General features: G+C 37.4%; 1 protein-coding gene across 10 annotated transcripts in view; it reads right to left on the bottom strand.

Annotated features, from left to right (window-relative positions):
* Positions 1–21,417, bottom strand: part of DCAF6 (DDB1 and CUL4 associated factor 6) — a 75,259-nt gene that overhangs the window by 11,938 nt on the left and 41,904 nt on the right. For 3 of the 10 annotated variants that reach the window (XM_085076439.1, XM_085076384.1, XM_085076448.1), the window contains 6 exons: positions 17,007–17,066; positions 11,503–11,608; positions 9,028–9,143; positions 8,163–8,246; positions 7,663–8,005; positions 2,941–2,982 (listed from right to left, as the gene is read on the bottom strand). In XM_085076439.1, the coding sequence (XP_084932565.1) occupies positions 2,941–2,982; positions 7,663–8,005; positions 8,163–8,246; positions 9,028–9,143; positions 11,503–11,608; positions 17,007–17,066 (751 nt within the window). The remainder of the gene's footprint in view (positions 1–2,940; positions 2,983–7,662; positions 8,006–8,162; positions 8,247–9,027; positions 9,144–11,502; positions 11,609–17,006; positions 17,067–21,417) is intronic. The other 7 variants (XM_085076431.1, XM_085076465.1, XM_085076421.1 and 4 more) reach the window with 5 other exon arrangements.

Below are 21,417 nucleotides of genomic sequence, written 5' to 3'. Positions count from 1 at the left end.
TAACCTCCTGATTTGGGGGCTTATTTTAAAAGGCAGGAGTAGATTTATATTTAGTTATGTTGTGAAGTTGATGATTACCTTCCCCAGGGAGAAGGCAGCCAAGCACACAGGGCTCTAACTGTGATTCTGTGATCGAGCCCTTAACAACACCCTGCAAAAAGCAGCAACGTGGCAGAGGCAAGTTTGCTCCAGAAAACATAAATATGAGCTCAATTTAATGACAGTTCAGAACAAAGAACATGACAGGCAAAAGGCTTCTCTCTGAGAGGTATTACTTGTTGATAACTACAGATTTTCTATACACTTCTGTAAGTCATACACACACGAGAATTTTAACATCTGACATATCTGTTTTCATTTGTATTTGTGATAAGCAATTCCTGTCTTTGCCAACACAAACACAGATAGCAGCCTAATCACTTGGAGCATCAGTGGGCACAGAAGTGTGCTGTGCAATTGGTACTGTTCTGAGGTTCAGCTTGAGTTGAGCCTGGCTGTGAGCTGCTGCTTCCCTTCCAAACTGCTCTTCCAAGCACACAATGCCAGACAATGGAATTTATGCACATAGTGTTAGCACTCCTCAGGCAAACCCATCAACTGATACAGTTCTAGGAAGTATTTACAGAGCACTGCTTTTCCTCTTAGGATCAGCCAGGTTGGAAGTCTTCAAAGTCAAATGTTGTAATTAATTATCAAAAGTCCATTTAAATTAAGCCCAAAATGAACAGAATAGAGATTCAGAAGTGAAGCCATATGTTTTTAGTTAAACATAAGTTTTAAACAAGCAAACAAAAAAACCCAACCCCAAAAAAATTCTGTGATGCAGACTGATCCACAGCTGTATGTTATACATGGAGAGAAATGGAAAATAGGTATACATGTAAGTTAAGCCTTAAAATGAACTAATTGCCCCACAGGGCATTTTCTGTATATTTAGAAATTATGAAGTGCAATGAGGATTTTTTGAAAAGCAAAAATCGGTAGAATTTGCACAATTAAGTAACTGGTTTGTTTGTTTGTTAAAGGACAATAATGTAGTGGCTGCCGTAAAACTAATCTGGTACCCCAGATAAGCCTGCTTCTCCCAAACACCATTATCCCAGACTGATCACCTCCTGAGCCAGGCTGCAGCAGCTTCCTTGTCCATCCCTCTTGTCTCAGCTCTGCCTTGAGTACTGAGCTCACTATTGATTTCTTCAGTGCTAAGGATTTTTGTCACTTCTCAAGTTTCTAAATTTACTCACCCACAGACAAACATGGTCTCTTTTTCCTAGCAGACAGCTCTAGGCTGGAAGGGACCCTAAAGATCATCTCGTTCCAAGCACCTCCCAAGCTCCGTTCCAACTCATGGCATTCTATGATTCTAATATTATTTTTGTGTGTATCTACACCATCACAGCAAAACCTTGATCCAGGTCTGTCGTTTCTTCATTGTTCCTGCAAAGGAATCCACCTGCCAGCTACCAGGGTCCTGTCCAAGAATTCCAAAGGCTTGTCTTAACCACCATATTAAAATAGATTCCTTGTCTAAATACCAACATTTGATTGTATTTCTGATATTAATTACCAAATAACCATGTTCCTTTAGAAGCCTGTGAGCATATGGAACAGATTTATTGCTGCTGTCAAATATCAAGCATTAAGATAACTCAGCACCAAAGGCAAAACCATCATGTTAACAGCACACTGACACTACCTTAAAGCCCAAGTTATTTCACTGCTGATCATACTAAAAGAAATGTTTACTGTTATGCACTCCTAGGTAATTTCCCAGCCTTCAAACACTATTAGTGTTTCAACTCTTCTCAGCTACAAAACGTTTTTAAATTTTCACCTGCTGAATGACAATGAAAATCAGAGAAAAAAAAGACTGATAAAAAATTCTACGCTGAATGCATCATTTCTTTTAATTTAAATTTACAGCAACATGGAACTAATATTCCCCTGGGCTGTACTGAAGAGCTAAAGAACTCCTTGGTAAGCATGTTGAATACAGAAAGAATGCCAATTGTGAAATTTAAACTACAAAAGATTTATGAACCTCTAAGAAAGCTGATGAGTTAAATCCAGGTATTCCAATTGCAACTAAGGTGGAAATGTAAGACAAATAAATACAGATCTGCACTATTTTCCTGTAGCCATTTAAAATACAGGACTGAGGCTTAGCCTTTTATAGAACCTCATCCTGCACCTTTGCCTTTCCAGCCACACAAAGCCAAGATGTTAATTTTCATCATCAGAATGACTTTGGGCCATTACCCCTCTACACAGCCTTTGGCTGAAATCACAGCAGGGAGTTTCTGCCTCTCAGGGCGTGTGGCCAAACACAATTTCCCAAATTGCCTTATATGTTCTTACAACTGCTTCCCTCAAGTATTTCAATGAAGAATATGAGATCAAGTGACTTTTTCCTTTAACTTCATTAAAAGCAATATTGTATAAAATTTAGCATGTGTCTTGCTAAATGTGTATTACCCAGTACAGCTCTAATAATTATGCTCAGTTCCATAACCTTGTTCAGGCAAAAAATATAAATGGTCTTTGATCCATGTAGTCTTATATTTTTGTCCAGAACTGGATGTTCTCTACTACCAGACAAAGCAAGTCAGCAGTAGCCCATGCAAATAGAACTCGTTCCTCAGCAGCTCAATTAAAAAAAAAGGTATTTCTTTTCACAAACTACACACTTTTCAAATTCCATTAACTTCTATGGCACACGATTAAAATGTTAATAGGTTGTAAAATGTATACACTGCCATTTCTTTTCAATTTCCATGCAACACATGCAGCTAAATATAACTCAAGCAATATGCTCTGTAATTCATAGCATTTGAAGTACAGCAATTCTTAAAATGCCAGTTAGATATGAAAAACAAGAACCTGATAAATCCAATATATGGCAATAAAAAGGAGGAGGGGAGGAATAAAATAATTAATTACCTCATTATTCTATCACCTATCGCTGTTCCTCTGATATTATATCTAGTAAAGGGAATAACAACTGAAGTCATTCACAAATGCTGGGTACCATGGTTTTCAAAGGTTAGCATCTCTTACAAAATATGCTCTATGAATTCCAACTGAGAAGGCTCCTTCCCAGTGTATGAGTCAGTATATGAGACTACTTGGATTTCAACAAAAATAGTATTCAGATTATATAACAGCACACAAAGTTAAGTTATAAAATGCAGTAATTCTTCACAGATTACAGCAGCTTCATCATCATTTCCATTTTACATTCATATTTCTTTGAATTTTAACCTGCTAGTTGTAGCTTTTTCCAGGCTTAGCCTCCGCCCCCAGATCAACTTGGAAGTCCAAACAAAATTAATTCAGTCATTTAAGTGGGAAAGCAGCCCTCAGACAGCTGTTTTGACTAATTTGTGAGAATTAAGTTCAAGCTATTAAAAAGTGCACTCTCTTTGTATGAAGAACATTTTGCATAGATTTTTTTTTTCCCCCTCCCACAAGGTTACAATGTACCTCTGTTTCAACTAAATTTGCTGGACTCAGAAAGTTTTAAAGAAGAAATGCCCTGTGCACATGTCCAGACTGAAAAACCTGCACATCTCATCTTGTGGATTGCCTAAAATGCACAGGAGGTTATTTTCCCTGATGAGTATTTAGCTAAACTGGTCTACTGTACAAAAGAGGTTTAATTTTTTCTCATTTTGAAATGTTCTATGCACTTTCTTATACGTTTTTTAAAAAAGAACATTCATTGACTGGCCCAATGACATGAAAAAAAATGAAGTAACTGTTTAGCTTCTTTTAGTCACTTGTGAAGATCATTCCTTAGTGATGCTCTGTGGCTACAAAAATGCTGCTGAAAAAAGTCAGATAGCACATTCTCAATTATTTATTTTAAAGAAATGGCTTTCTGTTCCTAGTTGACTCCTAATCAACATGCAGCTGACTTTAGCATGATCCTTTGGTTGATTGACTTTTCTCCATTTTGCTGCTACTATTTAAAGTCCTTTCCAAAATATTAAAGGAGGCGCAAACTTTGCACAGTCTTTCCTGATGGCTCAATTTCAGGTTAGTTCCATCTATCCTCATTATGTTTTGAGATTTATAAGCATTCACAATATGAGATTACATCCCTTGCATCTATTCTGACATTATTTATGAAGAGAATAAGATCGAACTCTCAGCTTGAAAGCACTGGAAGTTGGATTTGTACCCCAAAAAAATTCAATAATGGAAGCCTTGTAAAATTAGATTTGCAAAACGAACAATATTTGTTCATAAATCTGAAATCTACATCCATCTTACTAAAAATAAGGTGAGATGCAGCAGCAAGTTCTCAATTTATTTAACTGTTTAACAGAGCTATCAAAAGGGTATTTCTGCCACTTCTTTTCCTTAAGAAGAAGCTACAGATCATGATTTCAGAGTACAGAATCAGAAATCCACCCTTCTTTTCTCCTTCTTTTTCAGGGGAGAAGGTTGTATTTCACAGTGGGAAAATGACTCTGAGACAGTTTCTTTTATCTTAATTTCTCCACTTGTGGAGTTTCTCCTCAGTGTAAACAAGAGCTATTTCATTTATAAGAAAACACAGCCTAAAGAAAAAGAAATTGATTGTATACAAAGCCGGTAATGCTACATTTTGGAAAAGACTTATTAGTCAAAATTTAGTTTTGAAAAGGCTAGTTTTTAGCCTTCTATTTCAGAAGTCTACAACAACCTTTTTTTATTTTTTGTCTTATATAAAAATGAATTTTTTTTAAAAAATACATAAAAGACATTCACAAAAGGTGGATTATTGCAGGCTAGGCTTTCTTCTTTTGAAAGAAAAAAACCCAATAAAACCAAATCAAACCCACCAAAAAAACCCCAAAAGCAGCTAACCTAGATGTTCTAAAGAGAAAAAACAATCTACTTTACTATCAGATATTAATGCCATTAATTATCTTATAAGATGATGGATTGGAAACTAAAGTATTAGAAAAACTTGAGAAAATGAGCTTTAGTAAAGGAATTGTTAGGTAACACAATTTACTAAGTGAGGAAAGAGAAAAGAAGCCTGCAGAGAGCATCCTGGTGGGGTGAAGCCCCAGACTTGCAGGCAATTTTGTGCCATGATAGTCCTTGGGCAGGGTGTAGGAATGGAATCATGCAGCATATTGAGGGTGGGGAAGTATATTAATAGAGAGGGGACTGTAGAGCCTTGGGAAAAAGAGGTGGGTAGAAAATCAGCCATACAAAATTGAGTTCCACACCTCTGAGCTTCCTTCTGGTGAAAAGGAACACTCATTGATCAGGAATGACAAAGTAGGAAGAGTGCAGGGTGCTGGGCTTGTGTCTAACCACAGCCACACTGTGCCTCAGAGAATCCTCTCTGGGCCAAGAGTAACAACCACAGAATTACTCCAGCAAAACCCAAACACTGCAGGGGGCTGGGCTAACACATTCAGGAAAGAAGTGAAACATGAAGGAGAACAGACAGAAATCAGCATGATGGCAGGAAACCCACAAATTTGTACTGCTAAGAGTGAGGAAAACTTGGCACTCAGTCTAACGAGACAAAACCTGGAAATGGACAGGATGAACATCATTCAATGATGAGCACTGGGTGTGAAAAATTATTTCAATCAAAACAGAATGTCAACACAGAACAAAATGACCAATTTTAGTTCATTGCAGCAGCAATGCTTTGAGTTAGCTTCCTACTCGTTAAGGGATGTGGGGGATTTTATATAAATTTGATCAGTTTGTGAAAGGGATTATAGGCTATAACAACTGCCATAGTAGTAGAGAGGACTTCCAGTTCCTTTCACCCTAATATGAGATATAAATACTAAGAGGGTTTATAGCTAGAGCCTTTAAGACCATCAGTGTCTCCTTTCTTTCCAGAAATCCAAATTCCTTTGAGCACACACAGGATGTCTTACTTTTCCTTAGTATCTCAGAGTGCATTAGGAAACTCCTGAAACCAGAGGAATAGGAGGGAATGTAATGCTCTAAAGCTAGACTAGAAAACTTCACTGCTTGCACACAAACAAAAGCAGAACAAAATGAACTGGTCAGGCATTAAACCTGAGCAATGAAAGCCTGCAAGCAATCCTAAACCAACACTCACTACAAAGCAACTTTTTTTAGATTTCGGGGGAAGAATAAGGGAGCAGGGGACTGCATAAAGAATTTTAATTATATCATTCATTAAGTTGAATGATCTTTCCTATGTGATAAATTTAAACTGTTAGGAGAAGAAATCTCACTGCACACAGAGGAAAGAAAGCATGTCAGATGAACTGTAACTTCATTTAGGATGTCCCCACAAGTGGGAAATGCTAACAGCTGTGTGATACCTGCAAGTGTCGTTCTTACCACATTACTAGAGAAACTATTACATCACAGAGACAACATGGTGCATGAAGAGAAGCTATGAATCCTGCTTAAAAATGGCAATGGGATTAAAATTGCAGGGCTTTTCACAGCTTGCTCTTCAATCACTGGATCATAATGAACATTGGCTCTGCAGGGGAAAATATTTCTGCCATTCTGTATCTGTCTACAAATACTTAGTACTGCATGGAAAGCTAATGGATTAAGACAGAATCTGTGTATATTGGCTTCCTCATAAAAGCTGTCATTTAGTGAGCAGAATTTCTTGTGCTTATAATAAACAACCACTGACTGTTCTTTTTGTAACTACTGACAATGTGGTGGCTGACAACTTCTATTTTAACTGCAAATTATTCAAAATCTTTTCTACACACTACAAAATTCTTCCTGATTTTCTAATGAATACATATTGTAAATTCCTGTAAAGAATTTGCATTGCTAGCATAAGAAATTAATAGCACTGCCTTTGAACAGGAATAAAGCAAAGGCATCTGACATTAGGTTCAAATACATCTAAAACTAGTAAAAAAGGTATTGTCTAAAGTTTAACAACAGAAATGTTGCTTAAATAATTTCACAGTTTTGAAATTAGTGAACAAAGGTATTAAACCAACAGTAGCAAACTGAGGGCTCAGTTTACTGAATGATCAAACAAGTTTGTACAGCTGTTTATATAAAAAAATGCACAAAGCTTACAAAATACATCTTTTATTAATGGTAACACCTAGCAGTCTGCCTTTCCTTTTTACTGACATACACACTGATATTCAACAACTGACAAAAGGAAAAAGATTACAGTTTCTCTTTCAGAGAAAAAAGAATGAAAAATTGAATGGTCTTAATGCATGTGCTACAAACACACCACTGCTGCACAACAGCAGTTAGAAGTTCTTGCTTTGACAAAATAAGAACACCTAAGATACAACTGAAAGATAATGTCAGTTCCTGTACCCAAATTTATGAACTTTCTAGACTTATGACTAGAGGGAGAATAATAAAAAAATAAACTGCAAATATTTAGGACTGAGGTATTCAGCAGGCAAGAAATCAGCATAAACAGCTATTATATCTGTAAGAGCTTTCCTGGCTGGGGGGGAAAATGTCGCTGTACATATCTTACATATAGGCAAATTAGGCTGAGCCATCCAGCTCTTGGCCAGTTGGCAAAGAACAACCTGTTTTAATTAGGGATATGAGGCATGAGTTCCTACATCTTTCATTCAAACAAACAAGAAAAAAGAAAGAAAAAGAAAGAAAAAGAAGCAACAAGCACTTTGCCAAGCGAGAGCAGGGACAAGTGGTTCCCCTAACCTGTGTCCTGGGCCTCCTCGGTACCTCGCCCCGGGGATGAGCACAGGGTCATCGTCGCTGTCATCGGTTTCCTGCAGAGCAGAGGTCCGGGTGGAGGACTCGTCTGGAGCTGCAAGCGCTGAGGATTCCGGCTGCGACTGAGGCTCCTCGCTCGCCGGGAGCAGGCTGGCAGTGGGCTCAGGGCTGGCACTGCAAACGGCTTGGGTTGCAGCCCTCATGTCTTGGTTTGCACTGCTGTCACAGGAGGCTTCTTCCTCTGCATTCCCAGACACAGCATCGGCATTGGGATCACTTGTTTCTGCTTGAATTCCAGAATGCTCAGGACCAGGTTTATCTGATACTGCTAAAAAGAAGATATGGGGGAAAACAAGTCACACCATTAATGATTACAGTCTGTTTTAGAAGACATTAGAAATGGTCACAGAAGTTCAATTATGCAAACTGAGATCGTATTTTCTTCTCTACTTCCTATAACTATTTGAAAGAGTGCAGATACATACTTGCTTCTGTTGTCTCTACAACTTCATCTGTATTTTTCTGTTCTTCAGCACTTGCATCTTCTTTGTGAGATTCATCAGGAACCCCTAAATTAAGCAATTTAATAGTAAAACACATGGTTTCATTTAGAGGTATATCTATAATGTAAGCAAGTCTCAATGACCCCAGCACTCCTAGAAGAAACAAATCCAAGCAATCCACTCCAAAGTCACCATCTCTTTACTGAAATCTCAGCTACCAATCACATAGAAGTCAGTATATATAAACCTAGTTTGACGAGGTCAACACACTAACAATGAAAAATGTAGCCCTTTCTTGTTCCTTAATGCATTTAACATCCTTTACTATGAGAACTTTAGCAGCAAAAATAGCATTAGTACCCTTGATACAGATAAAAATTATTCTTCCTGAAGACAAATGAAGTTATCACTCTATTAAAAGGGATTTATTTTTGTTACTATTCCTCTGGAACCAGTCATTTGACTTGACTGCCCTTTTGGCAATGAACTGACCAAGACAAACACACGTAATAGAATACAGTCAAAGCCTGAGAGGAATGTAACAACATTCCAAGCACTCATTTATGACTTCAAAGTGCAGCTGTTCTATTTTTCTATGCAAATTGGGGCAAAAGATGTCCCCAAGAAGGATAATGTTTTTAGAACTAAAGACAAAATAAGTTATTGGTGTTTATATTTATTTGCAACTATCTCAGGTTGGTGTCTTCTTCCCTAAAAAAATCATGCTTTATTATGGCTGTGTTCTGCCTTCACGTGCATGTACGAGACTCCCACTATTGCAATGGGATTCATGGACATAGGAGGGCAGAATTTTTGCCTCAGCATTAGAAATTCCATTGTATCTTACTTCTTTCTTCACCTTCAGGCCCTGACTCGTCCGAAGCTTTTATTTTTACAGAGTCTTCTTGGCCTTCAGTTTTGCAATGACTTCCACTCCCTCTAGAGCTTGAATTTGTGCTGCTCCTGGCAACGTAACATGGAAAAAGAGAATCATTTAGAATCATGTAAATAGAAAAGATCATTGCAATAGCACAGCCTGACCAGCATCATCTTTCTCACTGCAGTCCCACTATTCAATAGCTCCTGGCAGCAGCTACAACCCACAGCCTTCACAGCAATTTCAAAATTCTCTTATTGTGTCTGTTGCCACTCATCCCACCCAATTCCTCTGCATCACAGAACCCTGTTCTCTCCTTCCTATCTTTTTTTAACCTTTAAAGAATGTCATCATTGCTTTTCCAAACATTGTGCGAATTTTAAAGGATTTGCTTTATTTCACTATTTGCACACTTTTTAGATGTATAAATAATCAGAGATCTTATTAGAGGTATGACAAGCTATCAGCTAAGCACTAGTAAATAATGATATCCCATTCAATTAAAAAATTTGATTCAGATAAAATTCTCCAGGTCCTTCACCATTAATTACCATTCCTGTACCTTTTGAGGTATGGACTTCCAGTTCTCAAGGTTTTGTTATTTCTCGAGACTTGCCATAAGGTAGTATTTGACATTGACTCCCCACTGATTTTTAGATAATTATTGTGAAATACCAATTTCTTTTTACAATATGGAAAATGAATCCTTGGGAAATATGTAAATGCTGTCCTGAATGCCATTGAAATTTATGTTTTTAAACCCTCTAGCAAAGACTTTCAGGAAATGCCAAGTCTTGTTGCTAAGCTCTCCTATGTGATGTGGTCTCAAACTCAGGCAAGTCATTGGACAAATGCAGAAAAAAGGCCATTTTAAGCATGATCCTCAAGCATTTAGACTGTCTTTTTACAAGTATCTTCTGACCTGGGTATATTATTAGCAAATATTTTATATGCTACATTGCTAGAAGCAGCACAGATCATGCTTAGTTGAGATTCTTGAGAATCCAGTCCAGACTTCAGGACTTTTATATCTTACATTAAATGACAGCTTTGACTTATCTTGATGAGCAATATTCTGTGTATGCATTGCTGCACTGGATTTGGAGGCCATAGGGAAATTTTTGTTAGGCCTTTTAGTGCTTCTTCTAAATCAAGAATTTTCAGCATTGCTTCTGAATGGCCAGACAAGAAGGGTACTGCTGGACACCAAGTGGAGGCTTTTTACTATTTCATGTCTCATTTTATAAACTTAATCCCAGCCTTAACACTAAGATTTTTTTTGACTCTTAGGAATCTACTTTCCACCTCAATGCTCAATTTATATGTCTTTTCCCACAAGTTCCAGCTTTCAGATTAGGGGCTGTTATTTGTTATTAGCTGCATCATTTTGTTGTTGCATCCTGCTCCTGTCACTCCCCTCCTCAGCACAGTGTTTTCAGTCACCCTCTGAACTGACAATGACTTGCAACTTTGTCCTACCAGAACAAGCTTCTTCCTCTCACTACCCACACCACACTACCCACCAGCAAACTCCACTGAGTTAGCTGACTAATTGCACAATGAGGTAAAAGCATCACAGCAAAACCAATTCTTTGAAATCTTGCTGGATCTGGACTCCAAGTATTTCAGATTCACAGAGGCAAAATCAGTGTTTCAAGTTTCCAAACTGCTGTGAGCAAGGTGTATGTTTTATGTCTAAAGCCACAGCACTCAATAGTAGCCAAATGGGGTTGGGCTTTGTGGTTTTTTTCCCCCTCAGTAACAATGAGCAAGCATTTCTATTTACTGTCTCCTACAATAATTTTGAAAACATAAGCCGAGAAGTAGAAATGAGATAAAGCAATGATGGTTCTTTTGGGAGATCCTGAGAGGCTCTCCTGATAGGCTTGGACACAAACCCAAGTACACCAAGCCATTAGGCAGTGTGTGTTCATTATTTGGAAAGGATGTCACCACTGTAACATCTAAGTAGCCCACAAAGTTGCTATCTCAGCCTTGTGCATTCAGCAACACTCCTCAGACACAGAAACAGTAATTTCAGTGTTTACAACTCAGGAACTGAGACACAGAAAGACTAATTTGCAGAATACTGCAGAATATGAGAAGTTTGGTAACCCCTGGAATACCATTCCATCACTCTACTACCCTGCTTTATAACACACTGATATTATGCCAGGGTTTGATGAAAACAGCATGTTTGAAATTATGCTTGCATTAAAGAGATTCACAGTAAATACACAAAAAAAGAAGCCTCTTGTATATAAATTTCACATTAAAGCATGTCTGTCATGTTCTGAATGTATTAAGAACTACAGCCATTTCAAATTCTCTAAATACACCTAAAAATAGACATAAAGCATAGGGAAAGTAATTCATAGCTATGCCAGACAAGTGTTATTCATATGTGCTGATCATGAGCTAGTCAAAACCAGAATTTGTTCTTACCACTCATCAGTGAAGGCCAGTTTTATTGTGCTTGTAGTCGTTCCTTCTGTACTGTAGTGCAAACTTAAAACTGGTTCACCTGTTCCTGTTCGTGGCTTATCACTCTCTGTAAATATGGGGTTGATAAAGTTTGAATAGACATTAGTAATATACACAAAGTTGCTATAATTCTGAAGATTAATTTAATTATCAAATGTGGTAGTAACATACACAATGTCTGTTTAAGATCTCTTACAGCACAAGCAAAAAGTTAAAAAGTTCCAGAGTAAACACACCAACTTTGCAATGCTTGAAAAATGGTCTAAAATTAATTCTAAGAGCAAACAAAGGAGATGCTGTCCTTCAACATGCAAGTAAATAAAATTGCAGATAGATATGTGTACACACAATATAACAATTAATAAGCAGATCCCTTTTATTTAAAATGTGTTAATGAGAATATAAATTTTTCTGAAGCGGTATTCAGTGTTTTTGCCTCAGTAAATACACACGAAAAAAGATGATGAGATCCAGACATAATCAGCCTAGAAAAATCACCATCCTCTACTTTGTTGCCTACTTAGAACCCAGACAACTACCAGTACCCTTAGACCTGCTGTAAATTGTCAGTCAGCTGTCATAAAAATACTGTAAAGTCATGTTTCAAGAGCTTTATGTTTAAAAAGCCCCTATTTTTTCATCATAATAACTGCAAGCAGAAGGGGTGCACTTGCAAAATGAGCTCATTCATGATGTCTGAAAGCAACAGAAGTGAATGGAATTGAAAACCACAGCACATCAGTCACTCATCTGCTGCAGAGATGGTTCTAGGGATGTTACTGAGCTCCCTCAGAACAGAACTGCTCAATGACATCCAGCCATCGAGCCATCCATCCATCCAGCCATCCATCCTAGAGTAAAGTTCATGGTCACCATCTACACACAAATGGTGAATTTAGAAGGTTTATATAATATCAGGCAACATTCAGATGGCCACTAAACAGCCTCTGCAGTCTTGCTTTTCACGAATGCTGAGCTTTTTATCTCAGGATTATCTGGACAAAGCCTTCCATCTTTTCTTTAGTTTACAGAACGCAGAAAGTGGACTATAAATATCCTTGCAGTATTGGCAGCACACTGACAAGTGTAAAAGCTTCAGATCATCTTTGTGGAAGTCAGTTAAAACCTAACATTCCATTCAAACACAAGCCTACAAATTTCCCCACTAAAAAGGCTGTTATAACAGTAATGGCTACAATACTGCCACAGGATACTTAATTTTAAGGATACAATTAAATTATAGTAATTATGAGATAGCACATAAGAATTTAACCTAACAATCAGTTCTCATATTTTGAAACTGCTGACAGGCAGAAGCCCACTCACAGAATCACAGCAGTCATCAGCTGTGCCAAAGAACTTTAAATATGCACTTCCACATGTTCTAAAGAGAATTTAAAACCCCAAAACATACCACAAACTCCCTGAAAGAACAAATTATAATATTTTTATGTGAAAGAGAATTAACCCATTGCAACATGATCCTAATAATGCACAAGGTATGGGCCCCACTCTATGCAAAAAAAAGCTTATAGCCCCTTTAAAATCAAAGTTCTAGTTACACTCTTGTTAGAGTGGAGCAAGGATAAAACTGATTAAAAGCAAAGTTTCCAGTTCTTTAAATAAACTAAGAAAGAAATGTAAGGAAATGTTTTATAGTGCTATATTTTTTTATAGTGCTATATAGACAGTTTGAACAAAAGTGACATTCTTTCTTAACTAAACAGCTGCATTCTCTATTTTTTGACAATCTATGAGCAAACATCTCTTTTTATAAAAGTCTCTTCCAACTTTAAGCATCCCTTCCTCAGCAAGTAGAAATACTGATTGACCCCACATAGTGCACAAGTCACCAGGAACTGACTCTGAGAGAGTCAAAAGGGACAGAGCTGGAGAAATCTTCAGCTTCCTTGTAACAGCTACAGACAAGACAGATCTTTGAATTGGGAAGTCAGATAAAGACAGATGATTTCTTGCAGTGAATAATCCAAGACAACCCCAAACAACGACTGCACTCCTGTACTTCTGACTGCTGTGCAAGGTTGGCTTCAGCACAAAACCACTTAATGCCACCAACCAAAGTAACCAACATTGATATCTGCAATGAACCTAACTGAATATCAGATTTGTGCCTTCTTGTCTTAAAATCTCCACAGCTGAAAATCTAACCAAGATGTATAAGGACTAGCTACACTTACTCTGGAAGAAATGCTTATATTTGGTCACACACAAATGGTTGGAAGAATTGCTGAAAACTTATCTAAGAAGGGCACTGACTGGGAAATTATTTTTACAAGTTTCTGGAAACAGATAGCTGTTAAACCATGCTGGATGATAGCATTTTCTTAAATCTACAATAACATGAACTACAATTTGGATGGGGTCAGTGTCTTCTTTAAAGTAGCTTTAAGGCATAACATAGACACTAATAAGAACAAGAAACTTTTTAAAAGACAGATGAGAGAAGAATCTGATAATAAACTGCACAGAATTAGTTGTGCAGTTCAGTATTTGATATTGAACTTTCACTGCTAATAAAAGCTGAATGGGAACCTCTGTGAAGAAAATGAGTAAGTTTTGCCTCCTAAATAACTGAGCATTCTTTCAGAGAAGCTACATACACCCTACAAATCATGAACTCTTTTCAGGGAGAAATGTGATTGCCAAAGACTGCCCAGGTCAGAATGAAGCTCTTTTCCACTACTAAGTTCATCCCATCAGGGTAAATCTACCTCACATGGATAATGAAGAAAAGGAGAGGAAAAGAGGCACAATTTCTGTGATTTAGGTGACAGCTATTGCCAAAACTTGATCTGATTGCAAACTCTAGCAGGGTAACTACTGCTCCAGGAGAAAGCTGTAGCTTGTCAACACCTTACTAAACTCTATTCCAATTTCCCCAAAAATACCTTTAAAATTTAATTTAATTTTACACATTATATTTTGAAGATACTATCAACAACTTAGTTATTTCATGAACAACCCTGTCCTAAAGCACACTCCAATGAAATGGTCCATTCTCCAGGTGCTTACAGGAAAAAGGTACTTTTAAACTACCACTCTTAAAACTGAAGACAAAATTTCATTCATAACCTTACCAAAAAAAAAAAAATCCACAAACCCAGACTGCACAACTGATAGCAATACCCCTCAGACACACATTTTCCCTTAGAAAATGAACCTATGCAAGTTACAGATTGCATTTCCTGGTTAAACTAAGACTGTGAGGAACCTCAAGCTTGTTTTCCCTGTCTCAAATGCTGCCCTGTTCACTAATCTATTGGCAACCTCACAAGAAAAGGATAGATAACTTCTCCTTAAAAAACAAAACAAAACAATTTCTATCCAGCACTAAATTCTGTGTGAAGAGCAGAGAGAGATACTACTGGGAAGGCAGAAAAATTGATCCAAAGAGGAGGAAATATGTGGTGTACTTCAGAAAACAGGAATTCTGTGGGAAGGTTTAACATGTGAAATTTAATCAAGCCTCAGGTTCTCTCTTTACTCATTCCAATTCAGGCAGTTCCTTAAAATCCTAACACTGCAATAGATCTAAAGGCCAACCCTCCACTATTATAATCACAGTCCAAAACCTTTTTAAAAAAATCAAGTGTAGATGACTGTGATCCATTTGAAACCATTTTGTAGACACAGGAATGACTTTTGGATTCTGCTGGACTGCCAGAATGATGGCATTATAAATGTATGTGCTTGAAAATAATAACCAAAAGACCTTTAAACCCAAAACCAGTCTTAAAACACGAATGCCAACCAGACTGGTCCAGCAGAAGGCAGTGGGTTCAGCACTGAATTAAGAGCAGACAGGAATAAATAAAGTAATTCTGTGTGAAAAGAACTTTTATTACTTCCTGCATTAACTACTAACACTATTTTGAGACTTCAAATTTAAGTGAAACTAATGGAGTTTAACTTCAGAAATCCAACGGAATCTCAGCAAATTATTCTTTCTGGTTATCATTTGAACAACAGATTTCCTAATAAATTTGCTCCTTTTTCAAATTCCAAGTTTTCCAAATTAGAAGTAACACTGTCTGCCAACAAACCAGAAAAACATTGCTTTAAAACAACTGGAGAACTTGTGTACCAAAATACAAATGTATTTTGGGGGGATTTTCTTTGCATATTAAAAAACCTGAATTGCTTCTGAAGAGGGAATCTCTTAGTTCAAATAATTTCTTAAATAGAAGAAAAATCCTAATTTTCCCAAATTTTTACAGTTTTAAGAATCTTGGTAAACGTACAGACTTTCTATGTTAGTTCTATGTTATTCTACTCTCAAATAATGTTTTATTCTGAGTTCAGAAAAGAGAGCATAACTTGGCCAGTAGTTACGAGCAAGTTTTCCAGCCAAACCTGACTACTGGAATGATGTAGTCTACTGAATCATGAACAATTAGCAAATTTACACATTGAGGTTTAAGGCTGTTTCATCACAAAATGTATTTCTACAAAAATAATTTCTTTGGTCAAGGTGCAGCTTGATTTTTTTCCCCCCAGTGTTCTGGCATCTTAAAAGAAACCATAACCTCAACAGCTGCCAAACAGAATTCCACTATTTTTCAGAAGTGGGATTTCAAACTGGCTTTCTAGTTTAGAAAGTGAAACAAGATAAAGCTCTTCTGTGGGATTTAAGGATTTGTGGGATATTGCATCTCTACAGAGGTTTTGATATGGAAGCATCATGCAGAGTGTATGGCAATCTATTTTTAAATTAGCATCCATCACTCCTTAATTATTCAGCCATAAATATTCCCTACAGATGACATTGATGCAGCTGGAACAGGGTCACCTCTGGCCCACTTCAGTGCTGGCAGTTTGATGATGGAAATGGGCACAGAGAAAGCTCACAAGCATTCTGTCCACCCCCAGTCCATGGGGATCCTGCAGGGAAACACCAGTGCTTGCTCAGCAGGAAGGGGGAAGGACAAGGGGATGCAGATATAAAGTGCACCTCAGTGCAAGAGGTGCTCTGGAGTTAACCAAACTGTGCAGGAATAACAAAGCTGCACATCACTTGTGCGTAACAGAAATTAATTTGGCATTATGAGATTAAAGGTTATTTCAATCTTGATGTTTGCCCTTTGATCCAAGAAGAACCATTCAGAAAAAAGCCCAACCTGTTTAAATAATTCATTTTACTTTGCATTTTACAAAAATATTCCAACTGTCTGTAGAATATATAAGACATTTACTTGTACCTACACTGAACTGCAGTAATAGCATGAAGAATTGAGCTTAGGATGGCTTTCAAAAACAACAATTAACCTCACTCTGTTAATCATACTGATCATTAAATAATGAGTTTCCAGCAGATCTGCTTACAGAATTCTACTTTATGTAGATGAACAGCATTTTTAGACTGTTTCTCATCATGAAAAGCAACTTTAAAAGGAAGCATTGCAATCAGCTATGGGTGGGTATAGCGCATTTCCTGTCACACGCACCCTGTGGCTCATCAAGTGACATGGATCCAAGCTGTTTGTTAACCACTGAAGAAGGAGAATCTGAAACAAAAATGAGATTTCAACTTAAAACATAAGCAGCAGAGAACTGCACAGCAATGTCACGATCATATGTTAGTTGATAATAAAAAAGCAGCAACATAAGGAAGCTTTGGGTTTGTTTCATGAGCAGCCAGCCATATTGCATTTTCTAGGCATGACAGAAGCAAAGCCACTTGTTTCAAACCATTATGTATTCATTGAACAGCCTGAAGCTTGCTGACATGTTGATAATAAAAATGCCTGTCCATTACCAAATATTTTACTGTGCTCTTCACACTTCTAACAAGTCAGAAAAAACACTGAAGAGTCATGACTCCTAAAGCCTTTGCTCCAGCTACCAAATGACACCAATATTTTACACCATGTGCTAAATGTAGATTTCAGAATATTTATACTTCAGCACAAAATACTCCATGCCATACCAGTACCTCCAATATTTAAATACTGTTTTCATAATAATGTTTTAAAACATCAAAGCACCAAAATACATCCCACTTATATGACAGTTTGGTAGTTCTGCATTCTTAGATGCTGCAACTCTGATGACTGAGAAAAGTCTTGGGGAGTTTAACAAAGTACCACACCAGTCAGTCTGACAAGAATCCCCATCAATCACATAAACAAACAAACAAATAGAATAATCAACTTCCCCAGCAGATAAGTGCCTGGTTTTCCCCCTGGACACTACTAGTTAATAACCATCACCAGCACTGCATTCATTGCCCAGACACAAAGATGCAATACTCAGCATTTTCTGTGAGTCTATTTCCCCTGTCACCTCTGAAGACCATTCTTGCTGCTGCATTATCTTAAGATGAGCTGATGTACATAAATTAATGCAGTATTTCAAAGATACTGGCTAGACTATCATATCTTGGTTCCACTTGTTAATCTTCTGCTATAAACAAATTCATCCTCAGCTAAAAAGATTTAATATCCTGTATTACAAACTCAGTCACAGTCTGCCAACATCACAGCATGCTAAACAAATTTTAACATGAATTTAGATTCCATACAAGGAAAACAATGAAATAACAGACCTTCTCCTCCAGGAAGCTCTCTTCCAGCTCTGAGCCAGAATCACCAAATACCTATTATTTTGTAATACAGCCATAAAACCTGCTAAATTGACCAAGCTGATTTAAATAAGTATATTCTCAAGCAGTACTTCACTCCCAGCCATGGGTGCAAGAATGGCAGTGTGTTCCTTTGCTACACTGACATCCAGGTGCAGGGAAGGGGAGAAGGAGCAAAGCAGAGAGAGCAGGAAAGTCTGAGGCAGTGTGTTCTGGAGGCTGCCTTGTTTTGGGAACTGGCCTTACACAGTTGACTTCCCTAACTCAGGAACATTAAATTGGTTCTGATTTGTCGTCCTCGTTCAACCATGCCCATGCTTTGCACCAAGCACACCTAAGCCAGACCACAGATTTTATCACCTAGATTTAGATGGCAAGTAACTATTAAGTAGAAGATTTGTAGCATTAATATATTTCTGTTTCCCAAAGTGAAGTATGCTTTATATATAAAATTTTAATTAGAAGAAAGGTATTTACAGTGGAGTTTTTGCAGTGGAGTAGTAAGCCACCTTTCAGACTGTAAATCAGAGCAAAAAGCTGGTGTACAGATGCTCCACATCCTGAGATGATGTCCTTGTGCTCCAGCTGACTCAGCACACCAATCTGTGCCTCTCTCAAGGGCTGGCTTTGATCTCTGACTCACAAAGTCCATCACTGGGATTGACTTGAATCCAAACTGCTAAAGGGAGGGGAGGTCCTGGACTGCAAACTGAGGAGCCCAATGACATGACAGTGATCCCAGTCATGCTTTGTTTCTGCACTCCAATCCTTTCCAAAAGCTCATATGCCCTTGTTTAAAAGGTGGTTTGTGCTGCCAAATATTTCATTTGGCTGGAAAACCTCTTTAATGCAGACCTGTATGATCAGAAGACTGAACTAACTTATTTTAATTAGAAACATTAGAAATTACATCTACTACCCTTATCAACATTTCTAATTTTATTAAGACCTCACACTATACAAGAGTAAGTAAAAAAGCTTTTTACCATGTCTTACCATGTGCATCATTCAATCACAGTAAGTGAAAATTGAAGTTTCTAGGTAGAAGTCCATGCCCATGGAGGCTTAAACCTCCCACATCTCACTATGACATCCATGTCTCCACACAACTTTGTGAATGTTATTTCACTTTGATAAATGAATATTTAATCAACAGAAAGGAAGCATCCTAAATACCCGAATTGGCCAGGTTAAGAGCTCAGTTTGTAGCAATCTGTAACTCCCTTGTTTCCTTTTTCAAGTGCCCTGAAGCCAGGGATCCCCAGCACCCCTTGAAGTGGCTCTGCAGTCTGGAACTCACAACTCAAGCAGGGAAATCAGCACGACCACGGAACCAGCCTAGAGAAGTTCAGGTAAATGCCTCTTTTTTTAATATATGGCTTTGTTTTGTAAAAAAAAAGTCTGAAAAAATACTTTCATGATTTCTTATAAAGCTTTTGAAAAAGAAGTATTACCAAAACTGTGCCATATAGTTAAAAAAACAAACAAAAATCCAAACTCTTACCTGAGCCTTCACAGGCTGGGTCTACATCCCAATGCAGTTCACCACTGGTTGTAATGTCACCAGTACATTCTAAACTGGAGCACCACTTAAAGAGGGAACTGGAGATTCATAAATTTGGGGAACCTCAAACAGAAAATAGAAGATAATTTTACGGTCAGTTATATGCTGAAGGATCTTCCTACAGTTTGGGCAATCAGCACCTGACTTCACCAAAATATTAGCATGCCACCTCAGTTCTGGCTGAAAAAAATTCCTCTTTAAATCACTCCAACACCAGCTTCAGGGTGAGGTCTAAAGCAGTGAGACCTGTTTTAAAAGTCCTAAAGATGGTACATGTAGTGGAGTTTAATCTAAAAATTAAATACTTGTTTTACTAACTATGAATGATTGCTTTGCACAGTGAATAAGCTCTCAGTTACATTTTGTGGACTTCAAATAGACAGTTCCACACCTGGGTGTTTGCAAAGAATGCAAAGTTCCCTAATTAAATAAAGTGGCTACCAAAAACAAGCTGAATCTAGTCAGTACCTAAGCAAAGGCTTAAAGATAAAATAGAATTGATACATGCAGCACATGCTGCTTCTGAAATTCAGCCAAATTTACACAATAATTATGAAGGGTATCCACTAAAACAAAGTCTGTTATCTGAGACCTTTTTTCTCAGTGTCAAATACCGAATCATTACTCAATTCACACCTTCACATTCACCAACATAAATTTTTGACCATATTTTTACAAATAGTTAAGGTTAACTACTACAGATTGATCTTACAGATCCTCATATAAGTGGGAGACAGAGTAACTACCATACAGTCTAATTTTCTATTAAACCTGTAAAAGCTTTCAGCTCTTGACATTTTTTACTCGTAATTTCTTATGTGGCTGGAATATTTTTTTCTCCTCATAATTGAGCTTCTGTGGTTGCAAAGATAAGGATTAATAATTAAATACAAGTCAGAAGAAGTGGTCTCAGTCTCACACTGAATTCCCTCCAAAACTGCAAGTGAAAATTATACAAATTTTACCAGAGTAGGGATTGAGAACTTGCAGACACATTTTGGGGTGTCATTTTTTGGTTTGAAAATTTACAACTAGTATGTGCCTGAAGACTGAACACCTGCCTCACTCATGACAAGGCAGCAAAGACAACCTTTTAGGAAAGAAACATTAAATATAGATAGTCTCTGTATAGGAATTTATTACTTTTAAAAGACCCTCAACGACCCAAAACTAATCACTTATTCTTCTTCTACCATATTTCTGAAATGTCACCTTAGCACAGGGTTAGAAAACAACTTTGTCTATGGAAAAGCAAGAGATCAAAAATGTGCAGCTCTGGTTTTCCACAGGAACAGATTGTGAATAACCAACTTCCAAACCCAAATATTGGGAGGTCAGAAAAGGAAAACAAAACAAACTTTCATAAAAAGAAATTAGCAAGAACAGAGAATATCTCCATGTCCAGAGTGTAGAAATCTTAGGAAGGAAATAAATAATGCAAAGGTGATCCCCAGTCAAGAGAAATGAGATTAATTTGTTCTGTCCCTCACCAGGGGAAGGAGGAATGCAATGAAAAGAAGCTGAAGAAGCACAACAGGAATATCTTGTATTTACACATACAAATAGAAAGGAAGAGACAATGTAATCTTTTATCAAATTTGTTGAGGAGTAATTGACCAAACACATCAAATATGTTTGAATTTAAATTTGTTTTATATCTTTCACTGTCTATACTGCTGAAGGCAACAATTCCACCATCAGACCAACCCTT

The sequence above is a fragment of the Lichenostomus cassidix genome, chromosome 1 (genome assembly GCF_008360975.1).
Source record: "Lichenostomus cassidix isolate B80296 chromosome 1, HeHo_3.0, whole genome shotgun sequence".
Lineage (NCBI taxonomy): Eukaryota > Metazoa > Chordata > Aves > Passeriformes > Meliphagidae > Lichenostomus > Lichenostomus cassidix.
This window is presented reverse-complemented; position numbering and strand designations above follow the sequence as displayed.